General features: G+C 38.0%; 2 protein-coding genes across 2 annotated transcripts in view; one reads left to right on the top strand and one right to left on the bottom strand.

Moving 5' to 3' along the window:
* Window positions 1-3,702: 3,702 nt before the first annotated feature.
* Window positions 3,703-22,469, bottom strand: LOC114454129 (mucin-5AC). The gene is made up of 5 exons (XM_028434344.1): window positions 22,171-22,469; window positions 14,230-14,324; window positions 13,540-13,696; window positions 11,561-11,606; window positions 3,703-11,041 (listed from the first exon to the last, which is right to left on the bottom strand). The coding sequence occupies exons 1-5, from the start codon at window positions 22,281-22,283 to the stop codon at window positions 6,269-6,271; spliced, it is 5,184 nt and encodes a 1,727-aa protein (XP_028290145.1). The 5' UTR covers window positions 22,284-22,469; the 3' UTR covers window positions 3,703-6,268.
* LOC114454130 (receptor activity-modifying protein 3) overlaps window positions 22,200-23,792 on the top strand; it is a 47,986-nt gene continuing 46,393 nt past the window's right edge. Inside the window, exon 1 of the mRNA XM_028434346.1 lies at window positions 22,200-22,421. The gene's annotated coding sequence lies outside the window, so the exon portion shown is untranslated. The remainder of the gene's footprint in view (window positions 22,422-23,792) is intronic.

Genomic DNA, 23,792 nt, shown 5'->3' with positions numbered 1-23,792 from the left:
CAGCGATTTCATCAGTCATTTTGTGTGTTTTTGTTGTCATTATATATATTTTGCTCTCATTTTCATTGTCATTTTGTATATTTTAATCAAATTTTTGTATGTTTTTGTTGCCATTTTGTGTGATTTTTTTTTTTCTTTAGATATTTTATGTATTTTTGTTGCCACTTTGTATATTTTTCTATTTTGTATGTGTTTTTATGTCATTCTGTGTGTTTTTGTTGTCATTTCATAAATTTTACTCTCATTTTCATTGTCATTTTGCATATTTTAATCAAATTTTTGTGTTTTTGTTGTCATTATGTATATTTTGCTCTCATTTTCATTGTCAATTTGTATATTTTAATCTAATTTTTGTATGTTTTTGTTGCCATTTTGTGTGATTTTTTTTTTTTTTTTGTTATTTTATGTATTTTTGTTGCCACTTTGTATATTTTTCTTATTTTGTATGTGTTTTTATGTCATTCTGTGTGTTTTTGTTGTCATTTCATATATTTTACTCTTTTTATATTTTGTATGTTTGTGTTGTCATTTTGTGTGTTTTGTGGAGTTATTTTCTGTAAATGCCTCTCTTATTTTGAATGTTTGTTTTTTTTTTTTTAAATGTCATTCTGTGTTTTTTTTTAATAATTTCCTGGATTTTTGTTGTTTTGTGTGTTGTCATTTTGTATATTTAATTCACACTCATTCTCACATTTGGTGATGGGAGTGTCAGTGGGCGTGGCCAATCACCGGTCATTAGCAGTGATTGCACACAGGTGAGGTTATGGCTACGTCATCAACCAAGCCCTCTACCTTCACCCACTGCAGCAAGTTCTGCTTTTATCATCAACAAAGTTTGTTTTTTAAGCCAAACCACAGATAGAGAATGTTTTTAAACTGGAAAGGAATCAGCTCCACTCCTCTGGTGAAATTATTTAACTTCCTTCATCGGCTGCAGACGGAGGAACGGAGGTAATATGACACAGACACACTATACATAAGAATGTGTCAAACTCGAGGGCCAGGGGCCAAATCCGGCCCTTTAGATAATCTAATACGGCCCACAGGAAAATGTAAAAATGACAGTGAAAACATGATTCATGACATAAATTACCAAATATTTAAGTTGTAGCGAGCTTTGTTCCTCCAAATACACAAATGTAATGAAATGACAACATTTTGTGTCTATCACACGACTGCACTCTTAATTTTTTTTGCAATTTGTGGAAATAACTCAACATTTTTCTGAATTCCAAGCATTATCCCGCAAAACTCGTCTAAATTGGTAACAAAAATCAATATTTCAAATATCAGTTATACGTGGAAGTGAAAACTAGGGCCCGTTAGTGTCTGAATTGCACTTTATTTCTAACTAATCTGTGGCTCACCTGAGCTCAAACTTCTCTGTATTTGGCCCCTGAGCAAAAATGAGTTTAACACCTTTGCACGAAGCAATTCAGCGTCCTTGGCACGATCATAGGTTGTTTAGAGGAAAACCATGAATCATTGTGTAAATATCCAAATAACTCAATTGTCATTCCCTCAGCAAACACAAATTTGACTCCACAATATTTGCAGGGCTCACAGTTTTCTCCTGCTTTTATTACATGGTGGCAGTCATTTTTTACTGTCAATGTTTTTGAAATTCCTTGCAATTTTCCTCAGTTTATTACACAGTAAGTTAAATGAAAACGGGTCCCAAAATCCTGGATCCTGCAGAGACTGATATCTGTCACGATAGTGAGCCATTTTTAAAATAATAAGCCAACAGGTTAAAATCATTACACATGTATATGTATGATTGGGGTTTTGTAAATTATAATTACTTCTAGACCATCATGAAGACTGTCTGTTTTGCAAAGTGAACTGTTGACCTGTGAATGTGAGCTTTGCTCTGTAACGCTGAACTGTTAACGGCATCTTTCACATAGACTCTGTCAACAATGTGAGGAATTTGGGAGTCAAATCAACACGTTGAAATCATTGAGGCTGTTGCAATGACATGTTTGCATTCTTCTCATTTTTCCTACAGTATGCACAGATGCATGCACAACTAAAGAGAAACACTTAAAGCTGCTGGAGATAAATACATAGTGTGTAGGCCTCATAGAATAATAATCTGAACGTCATTTGCTCAATAGAATAATATTTTTTAAAAGATTGAAATTGCTGCTTGAACGTTTGTTTGGATCTCCACTGTAAACACACTCTTATTATTGATATCCTCCAAAAAAGTTTCCTGCATTGCATTGTGGGATATGGGGTCTGATATAGACGGCTGCATAGAAGTGTTTTTACGTCATTTTTACTGTGAGTTATTTTGTTGAAAGTGTCTATATGTACGGTTGCCGTACGGACAACCCCCTGGTGCTATTGGTACGGTTACCGAAGTACACTTAGGGTTAGGTTTAGGGTTATAACCCAATATCGCAACAGTTTTTAGGGTTAGGTTTAATGACTGACCTATCACGTGACCTAAACTGCCCAAATAGGGGCGCTGCGTATGTCGGTATATTGATGAGGCAACCGTACAGCCACTGCCTATTTTGTTTTCCCAAAAAAATTGGCGGATGTTTATTTTGGGTGATGTGATGGTACGTAGAATACTGGAAAAAAATGTCTCCAATCATTGTCCTCCGTGTATGGCGAAGAAATCCAAGAAATTACAGTAATAATGAAGTAAAAACACTTCTATGCATTCGTCTATATGAGACTCCATATTTTTTTTCTTTTTTTTTTTCAACCCAAACTGCGACACAGCGATGTCATGAACCCAGAACCGGAAGTAGTGCGCTCAATACCGCGCTCTTACAGAGGGAACAGTAATTATGAAATTAACATTTTTACCGTTTTACTACACCAAATTACTTCAAAATAACAGATACACACATTTGGGGTATTTGGAAGCCGTTGACAGTTTCAGGTCGAGCTCACACCGCGTCGGGGAGATATTTGCTACACACACACACACAGACCATACTTGTGTTTATAGAGTGATTTTAAAAAAAAAAAAAAAAAGTGTCACCACTCAGTGGCGATAGAGGATGGCTATATTCCTATTAAGTGTTTAAGATCCTTGTTTGTCTAATGAAATTCCTGTGATTCTTAGGGTCAGTTGGAAAGTTCTGGAAGGCAAGATGTGACCTTGACAAGTATCAAGATTCATTTAGTTTTTCTTAATGGACGTTACTTTATATAGGCAAGACTTTTATGCAAAGTTTCCTCTAAATAGAGACAGTGAGATCTCACCGCCCTGTGTGTGGGATGAAATGGAAAATCAGACTTCATGCTTTAAACACCATGACACACAATGTGAAGCAGCCTTTCCTACCCTTCCCTTTCCTTCTCAGATGAAGTCATGGCTAATTATACGAAGCTCAGTCTCCGTTAGAAAGAGAAAACATCCTCACAAAGAGGAGAGAAAAGTCCACTGCTTAGCATGATTTATTCATTAGCCATCGTTTCCATCACAGCAGTTTGTCTGTTGCCACAACTAAAAAACAAAACAAAAAGATACACCCTTTGAAATAATGTGGGTGTTGTGCTGCCCCACCTGTAGCAGGCACTATTTAAGGAAGAATACATTCACAACCATGACTCAGACAAAAGAATAACAGAGTGAATTTGGCCTTGGACTTGACACTCAAAACGGTTTCACTTTTGGCATGTAAACAATGTGCTGGGAAAATACCTCAGAGAAAGAGCTACTACAGCTTCAACAACTTGAGATTGAAATATATTTATTTATTTATAAAATATACATTTAGTTTTAAGTCATACTTTTAAGGCAGGAGTGAAAAAGGTCTGTGAAGTAAGAGTAAGAATGCTTTTCCATCCATGTTTGTATTCACCAGTTAATGAAATGCAGAGAATAGAACAGACAATAAATCAAAAAATTATATTTTTTTAACCTCAACCTTCAGAAATTTCATTTTTATTTCTGTATTTCTAAGAGTAAAATCAGGTGATAATACCAAACAAGACATAAGGTAGTTCTACTGCATCAGCATGCAATTAATTTTAGCCATTTCTGTTGCCAAAATGTATTTATTTATTTTTTAGCTTAGTTGGGGTTCAAATAAGCCAAAAATATCGGAGTTCAGTTTTTGTCAACACTTGTCTTGTATACATTAACTGTATGCACGGAATAGAAACGACTTTCAGCCATGTGGAAATTACATAATAGCTATTTGTTAATATATAAATGAAAATCATTTGAGATAAACCTAAACATCACTATAGGTTGAGTGTCAACAAAAAACAAATTATAGACAAATATACTATATATCCATCACACTTCATAGCACTCATTAAATGGAAACAATGGAAAATGTCATATTTTCTGGCGGCCATATTGAATTTTCAAGATGGCAGCCACTCTATAATCATTTGAATACATACAATGATTTCACGTGTATAAAAAACAAAGGTTTAGACACCAAGTTAATGACTGTATATAACTTAGAACGGACATTATGTGGCATATTCAACCTGGAGGCGACCATTTTATTGTCCTAAAACGAGGTTGAGGGGCGGGAAAAATTATTTGACCCCCAAACAAATCAATTTTGGCAAGAACTTTGAATTTTAGGCATATTTATGACATACTGCGCTAGATTAAATCCTCTGTTCATTCACTGTATTTTGTTAAATATGAAAACAAAACTATCATCGCTTCACTATTCAAAGCATTTTTTCTTTGCTTTACAGCAATTTTAAACACCAGCCCCAAAAACCTTCTGCAGTGCTGTGAATTAAGTTCATTAATTAACTTTTGACTGTTAATGCAAAAATAGGACCAGGCACTGTACATGACATGATATTGTTTCCTCCCAAAGTGCAAAAAACTTTGACAAAGCAACATCGCCCACTTATAAAATTAAGCTGCTTGAATAACACATTTGTTTTCTACTGATTTAACAACAATAAATCGTGAAAATCTCCAAGCGTGATCGCACATTTATCCACCTTTCACAGAGCAGTCAGGAAGCACAATCAAAGGCAAACAAAAAGATAAGACGTGCAGACAGGTCAAGACCGCAGATGGCTTTGTTCATTAAAATGTCGCGATGCAACGGTATAAACCATAAATATCAAGCAACGATTATCAGAGATCATAAACATACTGTACACCTTTAAGATTCTAATGCAGGAGAGACCTTGTCCACAAGTACCGCCTGATTTGAGGAGTTTTTACTCAGTGAAATGTAGAAACAAACATTAGCATTTGTGAATGTTTTTCATACCAATTATTTTTATTGATTATGTGGATTATTAATGTTTCCAGGCCAGGCGAGAGATAAAAACCCTGAGGTCTTGTGCTTCTAGGGCAATCGCGTAATCGGCGGTCCTCAGACTAATTTTGTGCAACCTTAAAGTAAACGCACAAAGTGACACAAAAATTGCAGAAAATGACACCAAAAACTGACAAAATGACACAAAAATGCAGAAAATGACACCAAAAACTTACAAAATGACAACAAATAGAAATTATGGAAAAATACAAAAAATGACAACAAAAATACACAAAAGATAATCAAAGTTACACAAAACAGACAAGATCACTACAAAACAACAGAAAACCATAACAAAAACAATTGTTATTTAACACAATGTGTTAAAATTTCCTCCTATCTTTATTTTTTCCTTTCTTCATTCGCTATAATTTTATTATTATTATTATTCTACTGTTGCTGTTTTTGTACCTACCACCAAAAAAATCCTTGTATTTAGAAATTCTACGGTGTAATAAAACTTTTTCTAATTCTGATGAGAACAAATGACACTCATGCAAAACGTTGACATGAATTCACAGAACGACTCTGAAAACACGAAACATTAACAAGCACACATAATATACGAGTCGGCGACAAAATATTACAAACTAACTCAAAACTGAAACACACAGACTTTTGTTCTTTCCTGCACTAATGCTCAGGTTGGTCATATTTCATAATGTTGACATTAATGTTAATGTCACTCTTAAATAAATAAAATATCCCCTGGTCCGTCAGTTGGAATGCACGTGTAAATTAACTGGGGCTGAATATTGTTGCGTGTAGTTATTTTATTAAAATAATAATATATAAATAAAGTTTCTATCACCTACAGTTTTAAGATCAACTAAAAGTTTAAGATCAAATTTTTCAAAAAAATAAAATCATATTAGTGCGGACAAGGCCTCGTGCAGATGAACAAAATGTTACACTATACTATGAATAAAACCTTGAAGCTCCTGATCCTCTTTATTGTTCTGAATCAAGCAGTGTTCAAAGCAACCATTCAGCTTTCATAATTCAGTTTCCTTTTCTCCCTCATCGTCTGAGTCCAAGTAGTATTCGTCGTCCGTTGTTGTGTCCGAGCTGCTGTCTGAAGATTCCTTAAAAGTGCTGAGGCTGGACACGTACCCATGGGAGGGTAAACGTCCTCTGGACGACGGGCTGTCGGCTGACTGGGGCGATCCAGATGAACTGGATAAAGTTGGGCTTGGAGGTTTGGACATTCGTCTAGATATGGGTGAATTGGGAGGAGTGGGATGTGGCGTTAAAGGATCCTCTGTGTCCAGTTCAAAACTCCTGTTGGCACCCTGAAGGTCAGTTGGCTTTGTGATGTCAGAGCTCCAGTTTGCCAAACACCTGGATAAGGATCGGGGTAGAGACCTTGATCTCATTTCTCCGAGATCACCGAGGAAATAAGAATTCTGGTCAGTAGAAGGCTGGCCATCCACCTCTGTGGTCCCATCCTGAGTGACCTTCCATTGTCCTTTGGAAAAGGTGTTGGGCTGAGAGAGATCACCAACACTCATGAACCTAGATCCTGTAGATATTCGGCCCGGCCCAGATGGGCGACTTGATAGAACCGAACTAACAGAGAATGTCCTCCCCGGTTCAATGCCGTACTTTAAGTCTGCGTATAGGGATTCCAAGCAATCACTGTTCTGTCCTGGATCTATACTTGGTGGACCCGTTGATGCCCGATGTTTTCGTGACCCTGTCAGGCAGAGTCCTTCAGCTGGTTGAGGAGATGAGGTTTCTTTGCGTCTATTCAGCTTTGGGCTAAAAAAGACATCGTCCGATGCATCAGTTAAGGACAATGGAGAATGTGGAGAGAGTGAGCCAAAGGGGGAGAATGGGCTCCTGGGGCTTGGTGTGGACTTTCTGTGTTGTGATGCATAATCAGCAGAAGGATCAGGACTTCGGCATGGACTGCTTGGAAGGCACTGAATTTCTGGTGTCCTCTTGTCTTTGGAAAAGTCTGCCTCAATAATTATTGGGCTATGGACTCTCAAGTTATGTTGGCCTGGATTTTCAGTTATATTGTCTTCAAAAGCAGCTGTTTCAAGACAAGGACTTGAGAAGGAATCACTTGGTGCTATCCTTCCTGTAGATGAAAACGGTGTGATGGTGTACCTATTTTGTGCCCACCTATCTGTGCCCTCCTCATCTTTTCTACCACCATTAGGGTCATTCTCTTTCTCCTGAACTCTCTCCTCAAGAGTCTTAGTACTGTCATTGCTGATATCGCTGAAATTACTGATGTCACTTATTCCACCCACAGAAGGCGTTTCAGAGCTTCGTCTGCATTTCCTGGGGTATGATGGCTCGTCCTCGGACTGTCTTATGCTGAGTTTTTGCTTGAGCTTGTTGAAAACCTGGTCCATCTTGCCACTCTTACTGGCTCTCTCTGACTCAGACCGCACTGAACTGGCATTTGGAGTGCTCAAACTTTTCTTTAAGGAAAACCAGCTTTTCTTTGGACTTGGTTCTGGGTTATTGTTCAGGGACAGAAATTTGCTCTTGCCTATGTGACAATCTTTTTTTCTCTCCCCAGCTTGAGGTGGACGATCTGTTGACAAGCTTACATTGAAGTTATGCTCTGAGAGACCATGCGGTTCATCTGCGGTTTTCTTAAATTGGTAGGTTTTTATAGAAACAGCTGTGTTTTCAAGACTATCCAAAGGTTGGGTAATATCTGTGTTGACCTTAGATTTAGTCGCTGATATGTATGAAGGGGAGGGGTCATGCACCGTATTGTTCTGTTGAGACTGTGGTCCCAAATTGACTCTTTCTGAAATCACACATTTTTCATTAACTTTAGTGGCAGCTTGAATTTGAAGAGGCAAAGATGAAGGCTGGGATGGGCTGGTAGAAGATAGAGTTCTTACATTGGGCTTGGCTGCGATTATGTCAGTTTTTAAAGAAATTAGTTGTGTGCGATTAGATTGAGGGGATTGTGAGAATCGAGGTGATCTTGGTGGTAATGTCTTGAATTCCCCATGTGCAAGCCTGGTGGACATGAGTGTAGAGTACGGAGGGGAGCTGTAACGATGTTGATAACTTCTTGATAAGTCTGGAGGGAGGGACAAGGGAGCATGAGAGCGAGTCTGGAATGTATCTGACTCTTCTGGTTGGATTTCCTGGTTGGTTAAGTCGAGTCTTTGCTGGTCAAAACTCACTGAGTCACCCAATCCCTGTTTCTTACTTTCATTTTTTCTAGATACCAAATCAGCAAAGTCTGATGACAGGGACCTGAGTTTCCCTCCTTTTTCCTCTGGTAGTTTTGAACTCTTTAGGGAAAAAATAGATGTATCGATGTTTGGGTTGTTTGGTTTTAGAGAAGTAAAATCTGATTGGGTGCTTTGAACTGACTTTGATGGAGTTACAAATGAATTCTCCTTTTTAATGGGCTCTGGACATTTGACTTCTACCGAATCATGCCATGTAACCCGTCTTGCTTTTTTCACCTCTGTTTCTTGTCGTTTCTTAGGTTGCCTCTCGAGGCTGTTTGAATATGTTTTACGTCCCGTCAAGGTTGACATTTCTGAGTTTGTAACAACTGGAGTTGTTGGTGGTGTTAAAAAATAGGAAACATTGACCGGGGTAAGGGACCCTGTAGCTAAAGCAGTCGAAGTGGGATTGTTAGACACAAGATGGTTATTAGTGGTTCCAAGAGAGGTTGTAGAGGAGGTGGGTAAGGAGCTGTATTTGGCTTGGGGTGAAGAAGTTAGTGTGGACATCAGACTGGACATGATTTTTGCCTGAGATGGTTTAGGAATAGAGGCATAGCTTCGTTCAAAACCAAGAGGAGAGGTATTAGTTATCTCTGGGGATTTCCTTGTTTGTGAAGAAGTGCTAGTGTGTGATGTCTGAGGGGCGACCTGAGGTGAACTTGGAGGGAACTGGGAGGAGAGGTTTGTATTTGTGTTTGGAACTGGTGAGAACACTTGACGGTTGGGTGTGTTTGTAAAATCATGAAATGAAGATAGTCTCATAAACTTGTGTGTTGCAATGGGAGTTATGGGGGAGATTGGTTTGCATTGATTACTGCTGTTGACATTGTCCGTAACTGTGTTTGGGCTCCTAGGGTTTGGGCTTCTAGGGTTTAGATAATTAACGGGTACTTCATTTGTTTGTGTGGTATAGGGCCTGTGATTTATTTCATGCTTTTGGGGGTCAACACAGTGCATCTGGACTGATTGTAAAGGTGCTCTGTTTATTTTCTGAGAATATAAAACATCAGGCATACTTTGAGGCTTTGGTGTATTTCTGCTTTTTAGATTTGAACAGTTAGAAAGTGTCATCATCCTGTCAGAGTCTTGACCTGGGAAATACTTGGCATCTCTCTGTTTAAGATCAGGATTTCCTCTATGTATCTGCATACCAAGGTTCATGTTTACTTCATATAGTGACTCCACTGTGTTGCTGTTGTCACTGTTGCTAGGAATTTGACTTCCTAACCCTTTGTTGTCAGTTGAATTTAAATAAGCCATGTCTCGATCATCAAGATGTTTCTGAATGAAGGGTGTGTTTGGCGCGTCTGTGCTGTTTTTTGTCACATTGCGACTGCCCTCGTGGGTAACTTGTTTCCACCATGAAGTGGAGGTCAGCGTGGCTCGAGGGACGGTTTTTTGTGAGTAGTTGTGATTGTAGGATGCATGTTTTGGTGATGAAATGGAGGTCTCCGTGTGCAGGTGTGGAATGCCATTATTTTGCCCAATCGTCATCTCTTTGTTTGTAGAATTGTGGAATGAAAAACTAGATTGAGTCTTGTTTATTCGTTGACCGTGTTGGGTGAAGGGTCGTTCCACTGCATCCTTTTCCATTGGGGATGTTGGGAAGAAGATTGTGTTTGATGGAGTCCATTGCATTTGATCATTGAATGGCGGTGAAAGAAATGTTTGGGCATCTGGTGAACTATAGGCTGTAGATGTTGGAGAAAGAAAAGACTTGGACCTCTCCTGTTCATTTTTATTGCGAACGCTTTGAGATAGATGTGGGGAGAACAACTTTCCATTTTGATCACTTGAACTGTTAAGAGGGGGAGGGCTTCTGCCGTCGGAGTTGAACCTTCTCAAAGACAACAAAAGGCTGCTAGTTGTTGGCTTTGAGCTTGAAGATGACAGGTGTGCTTGGTGACTTTTTTGTGATGCTCCTTTTTGTTCATCATGAGGAAGAAAAGGTGGACGTGCTGATGACGGAGCTCGTGCATCCCTCTTTTGGTTGTCCATTCTTCCAGAGCGGGATTCCAAAGAGGTTGTTTGAGTAATTTTTCTTCTCGGGACCAAGCTAACAGGCTCACTTTTAGTTGACCAGCTAACACTGTTACTCCTGGGACCAGGAGACGGTACCCTTACTGTGTCTTGGGATCCACTTGTAAACAAGTCTTTCACACCATGAAAAACAGGGTCACTGTTAGGCTCTTGTAGGTTCCAATGTGCCCCTGAGCAACCAGGTCCGTCCCCTTTCTTTGGCCGCCGTGATCGGCTACCCCAGTGAGGTGCCAGAACAGTCACCACAGTGGAGGACAACATCTGTCCTGAGAGGTCAGAGTGTCTGCCAAGTTCAGTTTGGTCCTTAAAATTTTCCGTTGAAGGTTTCTCAGTAAAATAAGTGCAAGTCTCAGGTTGATTTCCACTCTGGTGCTTGTGTGGTTCAATGTTTATGATCTCCTGTTCTTCAGAAACACCCGGAGTGACCTGATTTTTCTTGTTGGCTGTCGATGATGATGATAATGTCCCAGATAAAGAAGTGTTGGTCTTTGCTATGGATGTCTGGCAGGATGTCTGTTTGGAAACAATAAAAGATAACAGTTTGGAGATAAACGCATGATCTTCCAAGCAAAGTCTACACATGGTTATGTAGAAAAATTCCTCTTGCTTTTACAGCACATAGATTTTTACACATTGCATGTTGGCAGGAGCCCGAGACACTCTAATTTTCTAGTTCCCATGGTATAGCTATTCCAACACCTCACGTCTAGGCAAACAGGTTTTTTTTTCATTTTTTTAAAGACATGACAGACGCGCACACAAGCATCCACACCCTGTCCCTTCTAACTGTTAAAATAAAATTCTATCAAAATGTTTGCAAGAGTACAAAGTGTCACTAGCTAGTGCCATTACGGAACATGTTAAATTGTATTAGTCATTTTTATGGCTGCAGCGTAAGTGTAAAATGTACATTCTATTCAGTTTTATAGGCTTTAAAAGAGCTGCTTGGGTGTTTGCTCAACTCGGTGGATTATATAACGATTATATAATACTAGATTTGATCACAAAATAATTAGGATGAGATATCTTTACCTCATCAGGGCTGTCCTTGGTCTTAGGCTTCTGTGTTTCAATCAATCTGGGAAAACAAAGATCAAAATTCATTATTTATTTACACAATTACAAAGATCTTACACATGAAATGAAAAATTCCAGTAGCATTACAGAAAGAAAAAAAAAAGCAGCACACAGGGTTGAAATAATATATTAATAAAGACAATATATAACAAGAAACCAGAATGTACAGAAATAAATCATAAACAAACAAATTGATAGAAACAAATGTGAATACAACCAAAACCAATTTAAAATTCTTAGATATTCTATATACATATGGTGCAGTGGTTAGCACATGATGCAAAGGACACCTTGGTCCTTTACGTGTGCAGTTTGCATGTTCTCCCTGTTCCACACAGTCCCTTGAATACCTAAGTTTCATTATTACATTGGAAAACGCAGAATAAACCTGAAATTGAACATGTGCTTTGCGACACATCGCTTGTGCTCCACTTTATGGTTCGTGTGACACACTTGGATGTTAGGATGTAGAACACGAGCAACAGGAATGCAGATCAACAGGCTCGCCAGCATTTTTCTCTTTAGTCCTTAACTAGTCTAAACACATGTGCACCAGAGTCACACTATTCAGACATAACTACACCTCTACAGGCCGCACGAGTACAAGCTCACACCCTCGAATTAAAGTTACCATATAAGGTCACAAAGGACTGCCTTGGCTTCTGATGGCCAGCAGAGAGTTAACAGGAGTCCCTTTGAATAAACAAATACAACCAACAGGAATCAGTCACCTCTATTTAGAAGCTTCCCTTACTGTGTTGCCTTTACACACAGATGTGCAAAGACAACCAAGGAAAAACGAGTGTACACACTCCCACCTCATAAAATGTTAATGCAATTGGCAAGCAATTTCCATATCTCGCAAAACAAATGTTAAATATTTGCCTAGAAACCAGGGGCAACGGGTCGGAGAAGAGTTTGTGAGGTAAATGATTGGTGGCACTCGAGCTTTTAACAGTGGGAGGTAGAAGATGAAGAGATGTTGTGTGGGTTTCACTCTATGAATAGAACGTTAAAGTTGGTGTTTGATATCGTCAAAGAGGCAGCACTGGCTTCTCTGCTAAATGTGAAGTTAAGTTGATGTTTTGCAGAAATATTCTGCTGTAAGAATCAGAAAATGTTCTTATGGTGTCAATCGGTAGAGACTTGGTACTGAAGCATGACAGACAAAAACTAAACCTATTTTTTTGTCTGATTGCTGCCATTCTTCATGTGTGTTACAATTTACAAAAAAAAAACAAGCACTCACAGAGCACAAACCTCCACCAAGCTCCAAATCTCCTCCCGATGAAATAAGCAATCTGGATCCTATCTGGATTTAAAGGATCAGTCAATAACGAACTGAGATGAGTTTTTTAAAATTTGAAAAAGACAAAAAGGTATTTTTCTTATTTTATATTTGTATTTATTTATATTTATATTGATCTGGATTTCCTGAAATAATTAATCGAATCTTCTATGGCATAATATGTCTATCTTTGGTAACATTTTTCTCAAAATCCATTAAGTCAAGGGTGTCAAACTCATTTTAGTTCAGGGGCCAAATATGGACCAGTTTGAGCTTAAGTGGGCTGCAGAGCTTACTGGGTGGGGAAAAAGAGGAAAATCAACATTAATGCACCAATGGTTTGCACTTATAAGTATAAAATATTTGAGTATATCAGTCCCTGCAGGATATTCAGATTTTTGGAATTTGGAAAAATTTTGGGGAACAATTTGAGGAAAATTTGCCAGATTTGAAAAAAATTGATCCTGCTAAAAGACAAATAAATGAACGCTGGTTAAAATATGACCCCTTTGGTGGAGGTATAAACTGGGTTAGTTACTTTTGGACTCAACGATGGACTTCACAATCACGATGAATGCCAAACAGAAACAACCTGTTCACCGTTACTCCATGAAGTCCAGACATGATGCAATGTTTCCCTGCTTACCTCGGAGGTCTCTGCTCTGAAATGCTCTTTGATTTCAGATTTGCCCTCGCGAGGCCGAGACTGTTGGAGAGCCTGAGCAGGAGGGAGGTGGTGAACCTGAGCTCGTGGGACCTCCGGTCGTTATGATGAGAAGCTTCGTCTGCTCTTAAAGTCGATGCTGCAACAGGAAGAGAAGATGATATTATGTTCTGTTGGGTGAGTGTGTTTCATTTGAGGATGTTACCCCACGTGCACTAACAAGACGTGGCCTTCAATGACCCCGTAACTCTTTTCAAAGGGTTTCCTTTATTTGGATAACCTCCAATACCTCACAGATAACTGCAGATGTAATCATATATCTGACATATAGATGATGGATAGTGATGGATAAACATCTTTAGGACATTTGTCACAGTGTTGCTTTAAGCCAAGTTTAGGTCTTCTTCGTGTCAAATTCCTCCATTGTCAGTACAACCCCTAGCATCTCCTTAGGCTACAACCGTGGCAACTTGACTTTGACTGTTTTGAAAAATATGAATGACTGACATGCTCACGTCAATCAGATATTAATGTGAACCTCATAACAGTGGAGCAATTTGAGAGTTTGAATGTTGAATGCATTTGCTGTGTAAATCCTGCTTTGATTAGATGCCATGTGCAGTTGTGACATTTAATGATGTAACGTGCCGCATGTGTGTGTTTGTGTGTCACCTTTGTGCGTTTGTTCCTGTCTGACGGTTGATCGCTGCGTTTCATCATGATGACGATTCGTCGGCTTCTCTCCAGATGCTTCATCGTGGTGTTCACTGAGAAAAACAACAACAGACTGTTAGTTTAGTTTGACTTTAGTGGTAAAATATGAGTAAACAATCATACAATGGGAAACAAACTCAAAGAGGAATTCAGAAAATGCAATTAAACATGTTCCTAAAAGGAATGGGAGGTCAAAGCCATCAAAATGACTTTGCAGTCTTGGGTAAAAGTGACTAATATTTGTGAAGTTAAACCTTGAACTGACGAAAACCATCAAATACATTTTTATGATTTTATTTAAATAACATTTAGTGATGATAATAATAAATGATGTACATTTATTTTTAAACTATACATATTTTGTTGAATATTCAAAATAATCAAAGGGTCATGACCTCCCTTTTAATTTGTAATGAAGGAAATTGAAAAAAAAAAAATCTAAATAAATGAATAAAATAGATGAGTTATCCAAATAAGTAAATAAGTGATGAAGTTTTATTTATTTATTTTTTTAAACTTGACTAAAAACAAAATGCAACAAACTGGGTGATCGATTATGACTAAATACAACAAATACATTTTAATAATATTATTAATGATAAATAATTAACAAAATATGAGTTTGTTTTTGGAGGGAAAAGTCCATCACAGTTAACTTTCAAGCCAACTTTGTAACATTGCCTCATGCTGGTGTTCCTGTTGGTTCAAATGAAACACTAGCACAGTTGTCAGCAGCAAATGTAGAGAAAGTGAAATCATTAATACTGTCATTCAAAAGCCCGGAGCTCCGCCCACTTTCCTTCGGTCTCTGTTTACACCCAAGACAAACTCGTTCTGCTGAGTAGTGTCAAAACAAAGTCAGTGATGAATGACATATATCGTTAACTGGAGGCGTTTAAACAATCTGTCGGGTTGTTAACTGCTCTGATACATTACCACCAAACTATAATTTAGAGACACGGTTAGCCATAAAATGACTCGATTTAAAAACTAACAAAATTACAGAAAAATACACAAAAGATAAGTTAAAATAATTAAAAGTACTCCAAACACACAAGATGACTACAAGAATAACAGAAAAATATACGAAGCAACAACAAGATTACACAATATTTGAACGCAAAACTACAAAGATAGATAAAAATATTCAAAAAACATAAAACAACAAACAAAATTAATTAAGATGACTACAAAAACCCACAAAGACCACTACAAAAAATAAACAGAAATACACACAATGAAAATGAACTACGCAAAACAACAACAAACACTCTATACAAGAAATTATATACAAATTGGCAACAAAAATACACAAAACGACTCAAAACAACAACACACACACAATTCAAAAAATAACATACAAAACGACAACAAAATACACAAAAGACAACAAAAACACACAACTAAAGAAATACACAAAAGACAACAAAATTACACAAAACGACTAAAAAAATACACAAAAATAACAACAAAAAGACAAACTCTTTGCTCCTTCCTGTATCAATGCTCAGATTGGTCATTATTCTAAATACTGACATGGATGTTGATAATGTGGCCCTCTGACAAGACAATAACATTGTTGTGGTCCGCATTGTGATAATAGTTGTCCATCGTTGGGTTCAACAGTGGAGGAGTTTGCAGGTTTTCCTTGTACGTCATGGTTTTTTGTTTTTTTTAATTGTAAAGGTGCTAAATGCAGTGGTGAACTCTGACCTGTGAGTTTTTTTTTTTTTTAGTCGCTTGCCAGTTCAATCTCTTGGATTTCCATGATGGAAAAAATTACGACTCCTCCTTTACGACTGACTCAGCACAATACGGTTGCAACTTGTAAGAAAATTAAAATGTTCCTTTTTACCCCAGCCCGAGCCTTTCATTTTCACCGAGTATTTCTATTGAATAGCTTTAAGCATGTTCACATTAAAGACGTGTTTATTAATGATTGACACCTTGTTCATCGGATTAAGGCGGGTCGACACATCTTGGAAGCTGTAATTTGCACGGATCACATTCATTTTGCCAGAAATTAAAACCTCAAGTATGTAACCAGGAAACAGAAGAGCAGACTCTCCTCTTTATCGTGCTGATAAGCGGCGAGCGCTTACATAACCATTAGCTCACTTTCTCTCTTACAAGAAGAGTAAAACACACCCACACATTCACTCATTCAGAGACGAAAACAGTGACACGCTAATGTACTTTCACTGCTAGCACACACACACACACACACACACACACACACACACACGAGCGATATGTAAGCAGTCCCTTTAGTCATCCTAACAACGCAGCCCGTCCTATTCATCTGCAGCTCCATGTTTCCACCTTGCCTTCAGGGGGGAAAATCATTGGCCTCAATTAGGCATCATTTCTTAGAGGCCATTAAAAAGGCCTGCCATAGCACGACTAAGAGAGTGAGACGCCACTGCCAAGGACAACACGCCTTCTCCTGCAGAAGCATTCTCACATCCACTCAATCATACACTCACTAAGCGTGGAAGAAAAAAATCCATTCGATGACATATTGCGGTATTTCACCGCGCGATTATCGTATCGATCCAAAAAAAATGTCCAAATCAATTTAATTATTGCATGTTTTTTAACAACAAAAAACATGTAATTGCACTAACATACTGTATGCATAGCATGTAAACGCATGGTCACTAGGTGTCATCAGACCTTGTTAAACATGCATTATATTAGGGGTGCCGGACTCCAGTCCTCGAGGGCCGGATTCCTGATACACAACACACCTCGTTGAAACCAATGTCTTGTCATCAAGCTCTGCAGAAGCATTCTCACATCCACACAATCATACACTTACTGAGCGTGGAAGAAAAAAATCCATTCGATGATGTATTGCGATATTTCACCGCGCGGTCATCGTATCGATCCAAAAAAATGTCCAAATCAATTTCATTATTATCTCATGTTTAACAAAAAAAGCATGTAATTGCGCTAACATGAATAGCACGTGAACGCATGGTCACTAGGTGTCAGAACCACATCTGACCTTGTTAAACCACCTCACTCCTCAATGCATTATTATACCTTGTAAGTTAATTACACTTTATTTTCATAAAACACATACTGGGCACTTAAGTGCAATTGAACTTAACGCAGAAGTGTCAAACTTATTTTAGTTCAAGGACCAAATGCAGACCAGTTTGATCACTAGTGGGCCGCAGGTTTTAGGCGAAAAAACTAACAATTTCAACATTTATCTGCCCAAGTTTGCACTTCCAGTTATAAATTAGACAAAGTACGGAAGGCACCAAGATATTTCTAAGCAATAAGTGACAGATACTTAAATGTCCTTTTGAATTCTCTGAAGGGCCAGATTTGGCCCCCGGGCCTTGAGTTGGATGAAAATCACATTTTAAAACCATGACAAAGTTGAATAGTTAGAGCATCCACCTTGTTTAATTTTAGTTTGGCAGACATGCAAAAGTCTATAAATCTTGACAAATTTGTTCAACTAAATTCTCGCAAAGGAATAAACTATTGTATTTATAAAGCCACTAGGGATGTAACGATTAATTGTAAGGCAGTTAAAAATCGATTCATAGGTATCACGGTCCACATCGATGCTCTGAAAATTGAATCTCAGTACTTTTTTAAACAGCAGACGGCGCAATATATCCTTCTCGTCTAAAAGTGTAGGCGGCGGGCGGAATCTGCTACTACTCCTTCTGGCCGCCATCTACTCTTAAACATGTTCATAAATGATTCTTTACCCCTTTAGCACCGAAATAATATCTGTAATATTACGTGAATATCTGTAAAAGTCACGTTTTTCTATTAGCTTTATCTGCTAGCATAGCTTCTCTTCTTCACTGCCCGGATATCTGCATGCCACTGCGTTACCAGCGCCCTCTGCTGGTCCAAACAAATATCTGACGTAAATACAGTGCAGACTGTTTTTTTTTTTTTTTTTTTAAAGTCCTATTGTTAAGGCACAAAATACATTTTCAGTTGCACTTTTAAAAAGAAAAGGAACTATGTAGTTTTGCATTGTTTACTATAGAACCAGAATTTTAATTAATAGGCTTCTTCATTTGTATTATTTCATTATTTATTTCATTCAAGATTTATTTTTAGTTAAATTGCATTGTTTTGAATAGTTTATCAAGGGATTCTTTTGACAATTAAATATAAAAGGAAAATAGTAGTACAAAAAATAAAGGAATATTTGTCTGCATTCCCATTTTGTAAAATAAATCGTGAGAGATTCGTATTGTGAATCGTATCGAGAGTTGAGTGAATCGTTACATCCCTAAAAGCCACTGATAAGTCCAGAATGATTTTATGTATCTGAAAATCAGATGTTGCCAGGTGAATGAGACCTAAAATAAGTGCTCAAAGGGATTCCTGACTAGAAATAAGATGGATCGATGTCCCAGTGCTTGTCTCGACAAAAAACGTTCGAGGGCTATTTTAGTAGTCGACTAGTCATCGATTATTGAAACGATTAACCGACTAATCGAATTACAAATCGTACAATTATTTGCTCTGTCTTTTAAATTTGGCCTGGGTCAAATTATGACAAATAAAAACAATAAATAAATAAATAAAACAATTCCCAAATTAAAGTGTAAACAGGTTCCTTACAAACACAAAATAAATGAAATACATCATCACTAGAATGTGCTTCAGTCAAAGCATTTACACATTAAAAAAAAGCTACAATAGCTGCTGACTCATAGAGCTCATTGTCTGATATTTTATGAAACATTTTTGTGCATATGGGTCACTCCATTAGTGTTTGTTTATTACCTCATTTATAATACATTTTCAAAAATAAAAAGCACATGAAAAGCAAAAATAACCACAATAGTGTTTTTACTGTTTAATATAAACCACTGCTGCTGAATCTAGTTTATGGTATACAGTATCTGATAATGAGTTACATAAAGTTATGGTTGGTAAATATCTCACCGATTTACTATAATTAAACTAGATCAAGCTTGATGATTTAATCATTAATTACTGAGAGCATTACTGATGGCATAATTAGGTGTAATGATCACAATATTTACATGACTGTCCAATGGGACCAGCTTTGTCTGTGAACGTGTGAAATATAATTAAATATATTGCGTTTCACAAATTGGGACGGTTGAATCGCGACGATAGTTTTATGCCAAAATGTATTTCACACAACGTGTGACATGTTAGCTTTTATCCTTCCATAAAAGTGTTAAATCTGACCATAAATAAATCTGTGGCCCTTTGTGGTTTAATGACAGTAAGCTGTGTACTTTTTACTAATCACTTCCTTTCATTAAGCGGTTAGCATTAGCTCTTAGCTCAGTCTTATGTGTAGGTGGGTTAGCTTAGCTTAGTTAGTTTTAGTCCTCTTTCCAGTTGATAAGTGTTGGTGCAGGTTCCTCTCTGTCACCGTGTTTGTGGGAACTTTGGGTGGATCTGACGGAGGAACTTAGACTGGTTGTTTTTGATGATCTATAACCTGCGAATCACGTCCATAACATGCATACAGCTCTGAGCACAGATATATAGAAGGTGGATGAGTGACTCCTCATGAAAAAACAATGTCCAGCTCCATCCACAGCTTGAAGAAGACGGTGATGATGTAAAATACATTTGTCGGTGACTAATTTTGTTATCGATTTTTGTCAACAATGTCAACTAATCATTGCACCCTTAGAGACAACAAGACAAAGATCTTGATCATGAGACCAAGACCAGTCTCAGGTACTACAACACCAGTCAACAAACGCAATTATTCTGCAGCCAAGCTTGAAAAACCAGGAATTTCTCAAGTGAGAATGAAGACAGGAAAATGTGCTTTTTCTAGAAAACAAAAACTTACTTTTTTGTACATTTTCTGAAGTTTTTTTTTTTTTTTTTTTACACATTGTCAAAATGAGTTCCCATGGTAGTGATATTAGCATGGACGATGTATCCCTTTAAAAGCAAACAGAAAAAAATCTCTCCACAACCACACATGACGCAGTCAATAGAAGAGATGACTGTATTGAATTTGCGACTAAACTTCTAATGAGAACATGTAAGCCATTAATAACTTATCCAAACAGAAATACAATTTTGTCATTTTACACCACCCACACAAATGACTACACAAATAAAAGCCATTGTTGCAGTCTCGTATAATATAATCTTCCACGAGTACTTGCACAGTCTTGGTCCTGGAGGGCAGCAACCCTGCAGGTTAGTCACACTTAAATTGCAAATTGTAGTTGTTAACAAGGCTTGCTGGGAGATCATGTGTCAGCTTAAAAGTGCAGGATTGCAACCCTCCAGGACTGGGTATGGACACCCTGCTTCTTGTAAACTATAATAGTAATAGTTGTGCAAATAAATGTGTGTCTTTTTGGTGAGAAATCATAGTTTCATCTACAATTAAATGGAAAAAATATGGATTTTTGCATAATTTTTGCAGTTTTAAAAAAACACTGCTTTCTTGAAAGAGAAGTTGTCAAGTGTATTTTTCAAACTACGGTTGAATATATATATATATAAAAATCTAAGCACATCTTTATAGTGATAGATTCCTTTGTTTAAGTATCCATCTTAGGGAATATTCCATAAACTCACCCCCCGTCTGATGTTCCGTAGATTTGGATGATCGCTCATATCTAAGGTGCTATCATGACTCTTATCCAAAAGCTGATCTGTTTGACAGTGTATAGTTACACAGGCTTTGGTGGGTTGTATTCCCCACTAGAGGTTGGATCTGTTGTGGGTGTGTGAGCTTAAATCTGCCAAGCTAACACTTACATAACCACAAGTATCAGGCTGTGCAGCAGAGTGGGTGTGTGCACAGGCATGACTGATATACACACACAGACACACACCATTTATTGTCCCGGACAGCACACAAATGATTTACACCCTGCTCTTACACCTTAATCCACCATGGATTTAATGAGCCGGGGACAAAAGGTGACCATGACAGGGTGAGACTTGTTCTCATGGTGCCACACCTTCAGTCCCTGTCAGACGACCATTGGAACTGTTGTGTGTGTGTGTGTGGGTTTAAGAGATGTGCAGAGGTAACAAAGCAATAGACAAGCACAGACAGCAGCTTAGTAATCTTGGTAATGGTAATCTCCCTCTGACTGCATGTGTGGGCTCGCCTGCTAAACCTCTGGAGCTCAGCAGGTACAACCTGATGATGCTGGTTTATGGCATGCACACAAACACACACACACACACACACACACACACAAACACACACTGAAACATAAAGCACTGCACACACTTTTCTTTCTGGATTTTTCACACGGTAAATAATGCTGTCCAGAACACTTTAGAATCAGCATTAAACACCAGACAAGCTGCATTATTTATTTATTTATTTATTATTATGTTTATATGATGCTATTTTATGCATAAGACCAAAAATAACCAAAGATGTTTTTATCCATCCACTTATTTAATTTACTATATTGCCCAAAATGCAACACATATATATTGTTGGAATGTATCATATCAAATGTAAAAAAAAAAAAAAAAAAAGTTGTCTTTTAATCAATCATTCTCAAAAAGAGGGAAAACATTTCCTTTATGTCCTCTGGATACAGTTTGTTTGTTTTGTTTTTTTTATACATAAACGAAGTTAAACCTCAATGTAAGTTAGTTATTCTTACCCGGAATAATTAACGGGATGTTTTAAAATGGTCTTATTAGCTAAACTACGCTGTACCTTGTAAATGTGCTCACGAACCTAAAATTACACGAATTCTCAACGGACTTTGGCCACACAGCTTTCGCTTAAAAAGAAGACAAAAAACAGTCGCATAAACGGAGTTTAATGTAAGTAATTGGATTAAATATAAGACCGTTTTAGGTAGAACAGTGTTCCGTGATAATAGGATAGTTTAAAGAGTTAAAATGAAAGTGGTTTCCAGGACCTACCGTGTGGCTGTGGTGACGGTCCGTGTAGTGTGAGCGTACGGAGGAGCAGCAGCCGGACCTCCTCCTCCTCCTCCGGCTCTGAGCTCCAACTCTGCTGCGTCACTTGTTGACATGCTTTTCAAACCGGCTCAGCCAGGCCGTCCCTGGGCATCGCTCTCACTGCGGGCAGAGTCACCCAGCTGGCCGGGGCAGCCTGTGCGGGCACAGCCAGGCACCGAGGGTCAAAGTTCAACAGCGTCTCACTTCACCTGGTGAGCAGGTCATTGTCTGACCGCTGACTCTTCTGCCTCCTTCTGACGGACAACTGTGACCAAACTCTGCTCATTTACTTTAAATTATAGGCTATTTATTTTAATTCACGCGTTTTTATCTTGCAAGGCTTGAGCTGATTGGCTATGTTGGAAAACTGTTGACGCTTTCACTGTGAACTAAACTTTATAGGACAAATATAATAATTTTGAACTTGGATGGATGGAGCTGCTGATTGAGTACATCATCCATCCATTCATCCATCTATCCATAAAAAAAATAAAACACGTGCAGCACTGCCCTTATTGGTTTATGATTCTTCTAACAGAGAATTCACTGAGGCCTAAGTTTACTTTCAGGGTGGTCCACTGTGTGTTTGACAGGTCTCCCGGAAACTTAAAGCTGCAGTATGTATGTTTTTTTTTTTTTTTGGTCAAAAATATATAATTACCTTTGAGCATATTGTAATAGTTCTGAGTGGACAGTGTAATTTTACATCGTCTCTCGGCTCCTTGAGCTGTTTTGGAGTGTTACTATTGGCTGCCCGACTAAAGTCGATTGCACGTTCAAATTTCTGTAGAAAAAGTGCAATGACGTGTTGGACACAGCAAAGTGTGCAGAAAAAGGAAGGGAAGCATACTCAAATGGAACTCACTATTCGGAGATCCGCTTTGAGTTCTACAGAGTGATACGTGCATTCATGTCAGTCTCTCAAATACCAGCAAACTCTCCTATAACACAAGATAAATTCACTACATTTGTCTCGATTGAGGAAAAAGTTGCGAATAGCTCCACAGTTGTGCGCATTCATAAGGATACCGGTAAGGGATGATAGGTTTTGAAACAGGGAGGGTAAGGTTAGCGTGGTTGTTTCTATCCAAGTCTCACAATTCTACATACTGCAGTTTTAAATATAACATGGGCAACTGGCGGCCCGGGGGCCACTTGTGGCTCTCGGTCTAATTTTGTGCGATTCCCCCAAAGTAAAAGTACAAAATGACTTAGAAATACACAAAACAACAACAGAAAATTACAATTAAAACTACGATAAAAATACGCTCAAAAAATAAAAGAAACAAGAACAGAAATACACAAAGTATATTTTTGGAGTCAAATACAGAAAAGAGAATACACAAATGCACAAACTGTTACACAAAACAGCTAATACGCAGAATAACAAAACATATAGTGACTGAGTCTAAAAGAACACAAAGCCGTATTTGTTAATGCTCTGATTGGTCAATATTCTTAATGCTGATAATGTGGCCGTGGGATTAGAGCCGCTGCGATAAATGTTGCCCATCTCTGAACTGTAGAGGGATACGTCTACAAAGAATACATGCTAAGGATGAATACATTTGAGAACTACTGTG

The sequence above is a fragment of the Gouania willdenowi genome, chromosome 20 (genome assembly GCF_900634775.1).
Source record: "Gouania willdenowi chromosome 20, fGouWil2.1, whole genome shotgun sequence".
NCBI lineage: Eukaryota > Metazoa > Chordata > Actinopteri > Blenniiformes > Gobiesocidae > Gouania > Gouania willdenowi.
This window is presented reverse-complemented; position numbering and strand designations above follow the sequence as displayed.

Coding starts and splice junctions, on each gene's coding strand:
- LOC114454129 (XM_028434344.1), bottom strand. CDS start 22,283: ATGTCAACAAGTGACGCAGCAGAGTTGGAGCTCAGAGCCGGAGGAGGA. Junction 13,697..14,229: donor ACAGGAACAAACGCACAAAG/GTGACACACAAA, acceptor TTCCTGTTGCAG/CATCGACTTTAAGAGCAGAC. Junction 11,607..13,539: donor TCAGAGCAGAGACCTCCGAG/GTAAGCAGGGAA, acceptor TTGTTTTCCCAG/ATTGATTGAAACACAGAAGC.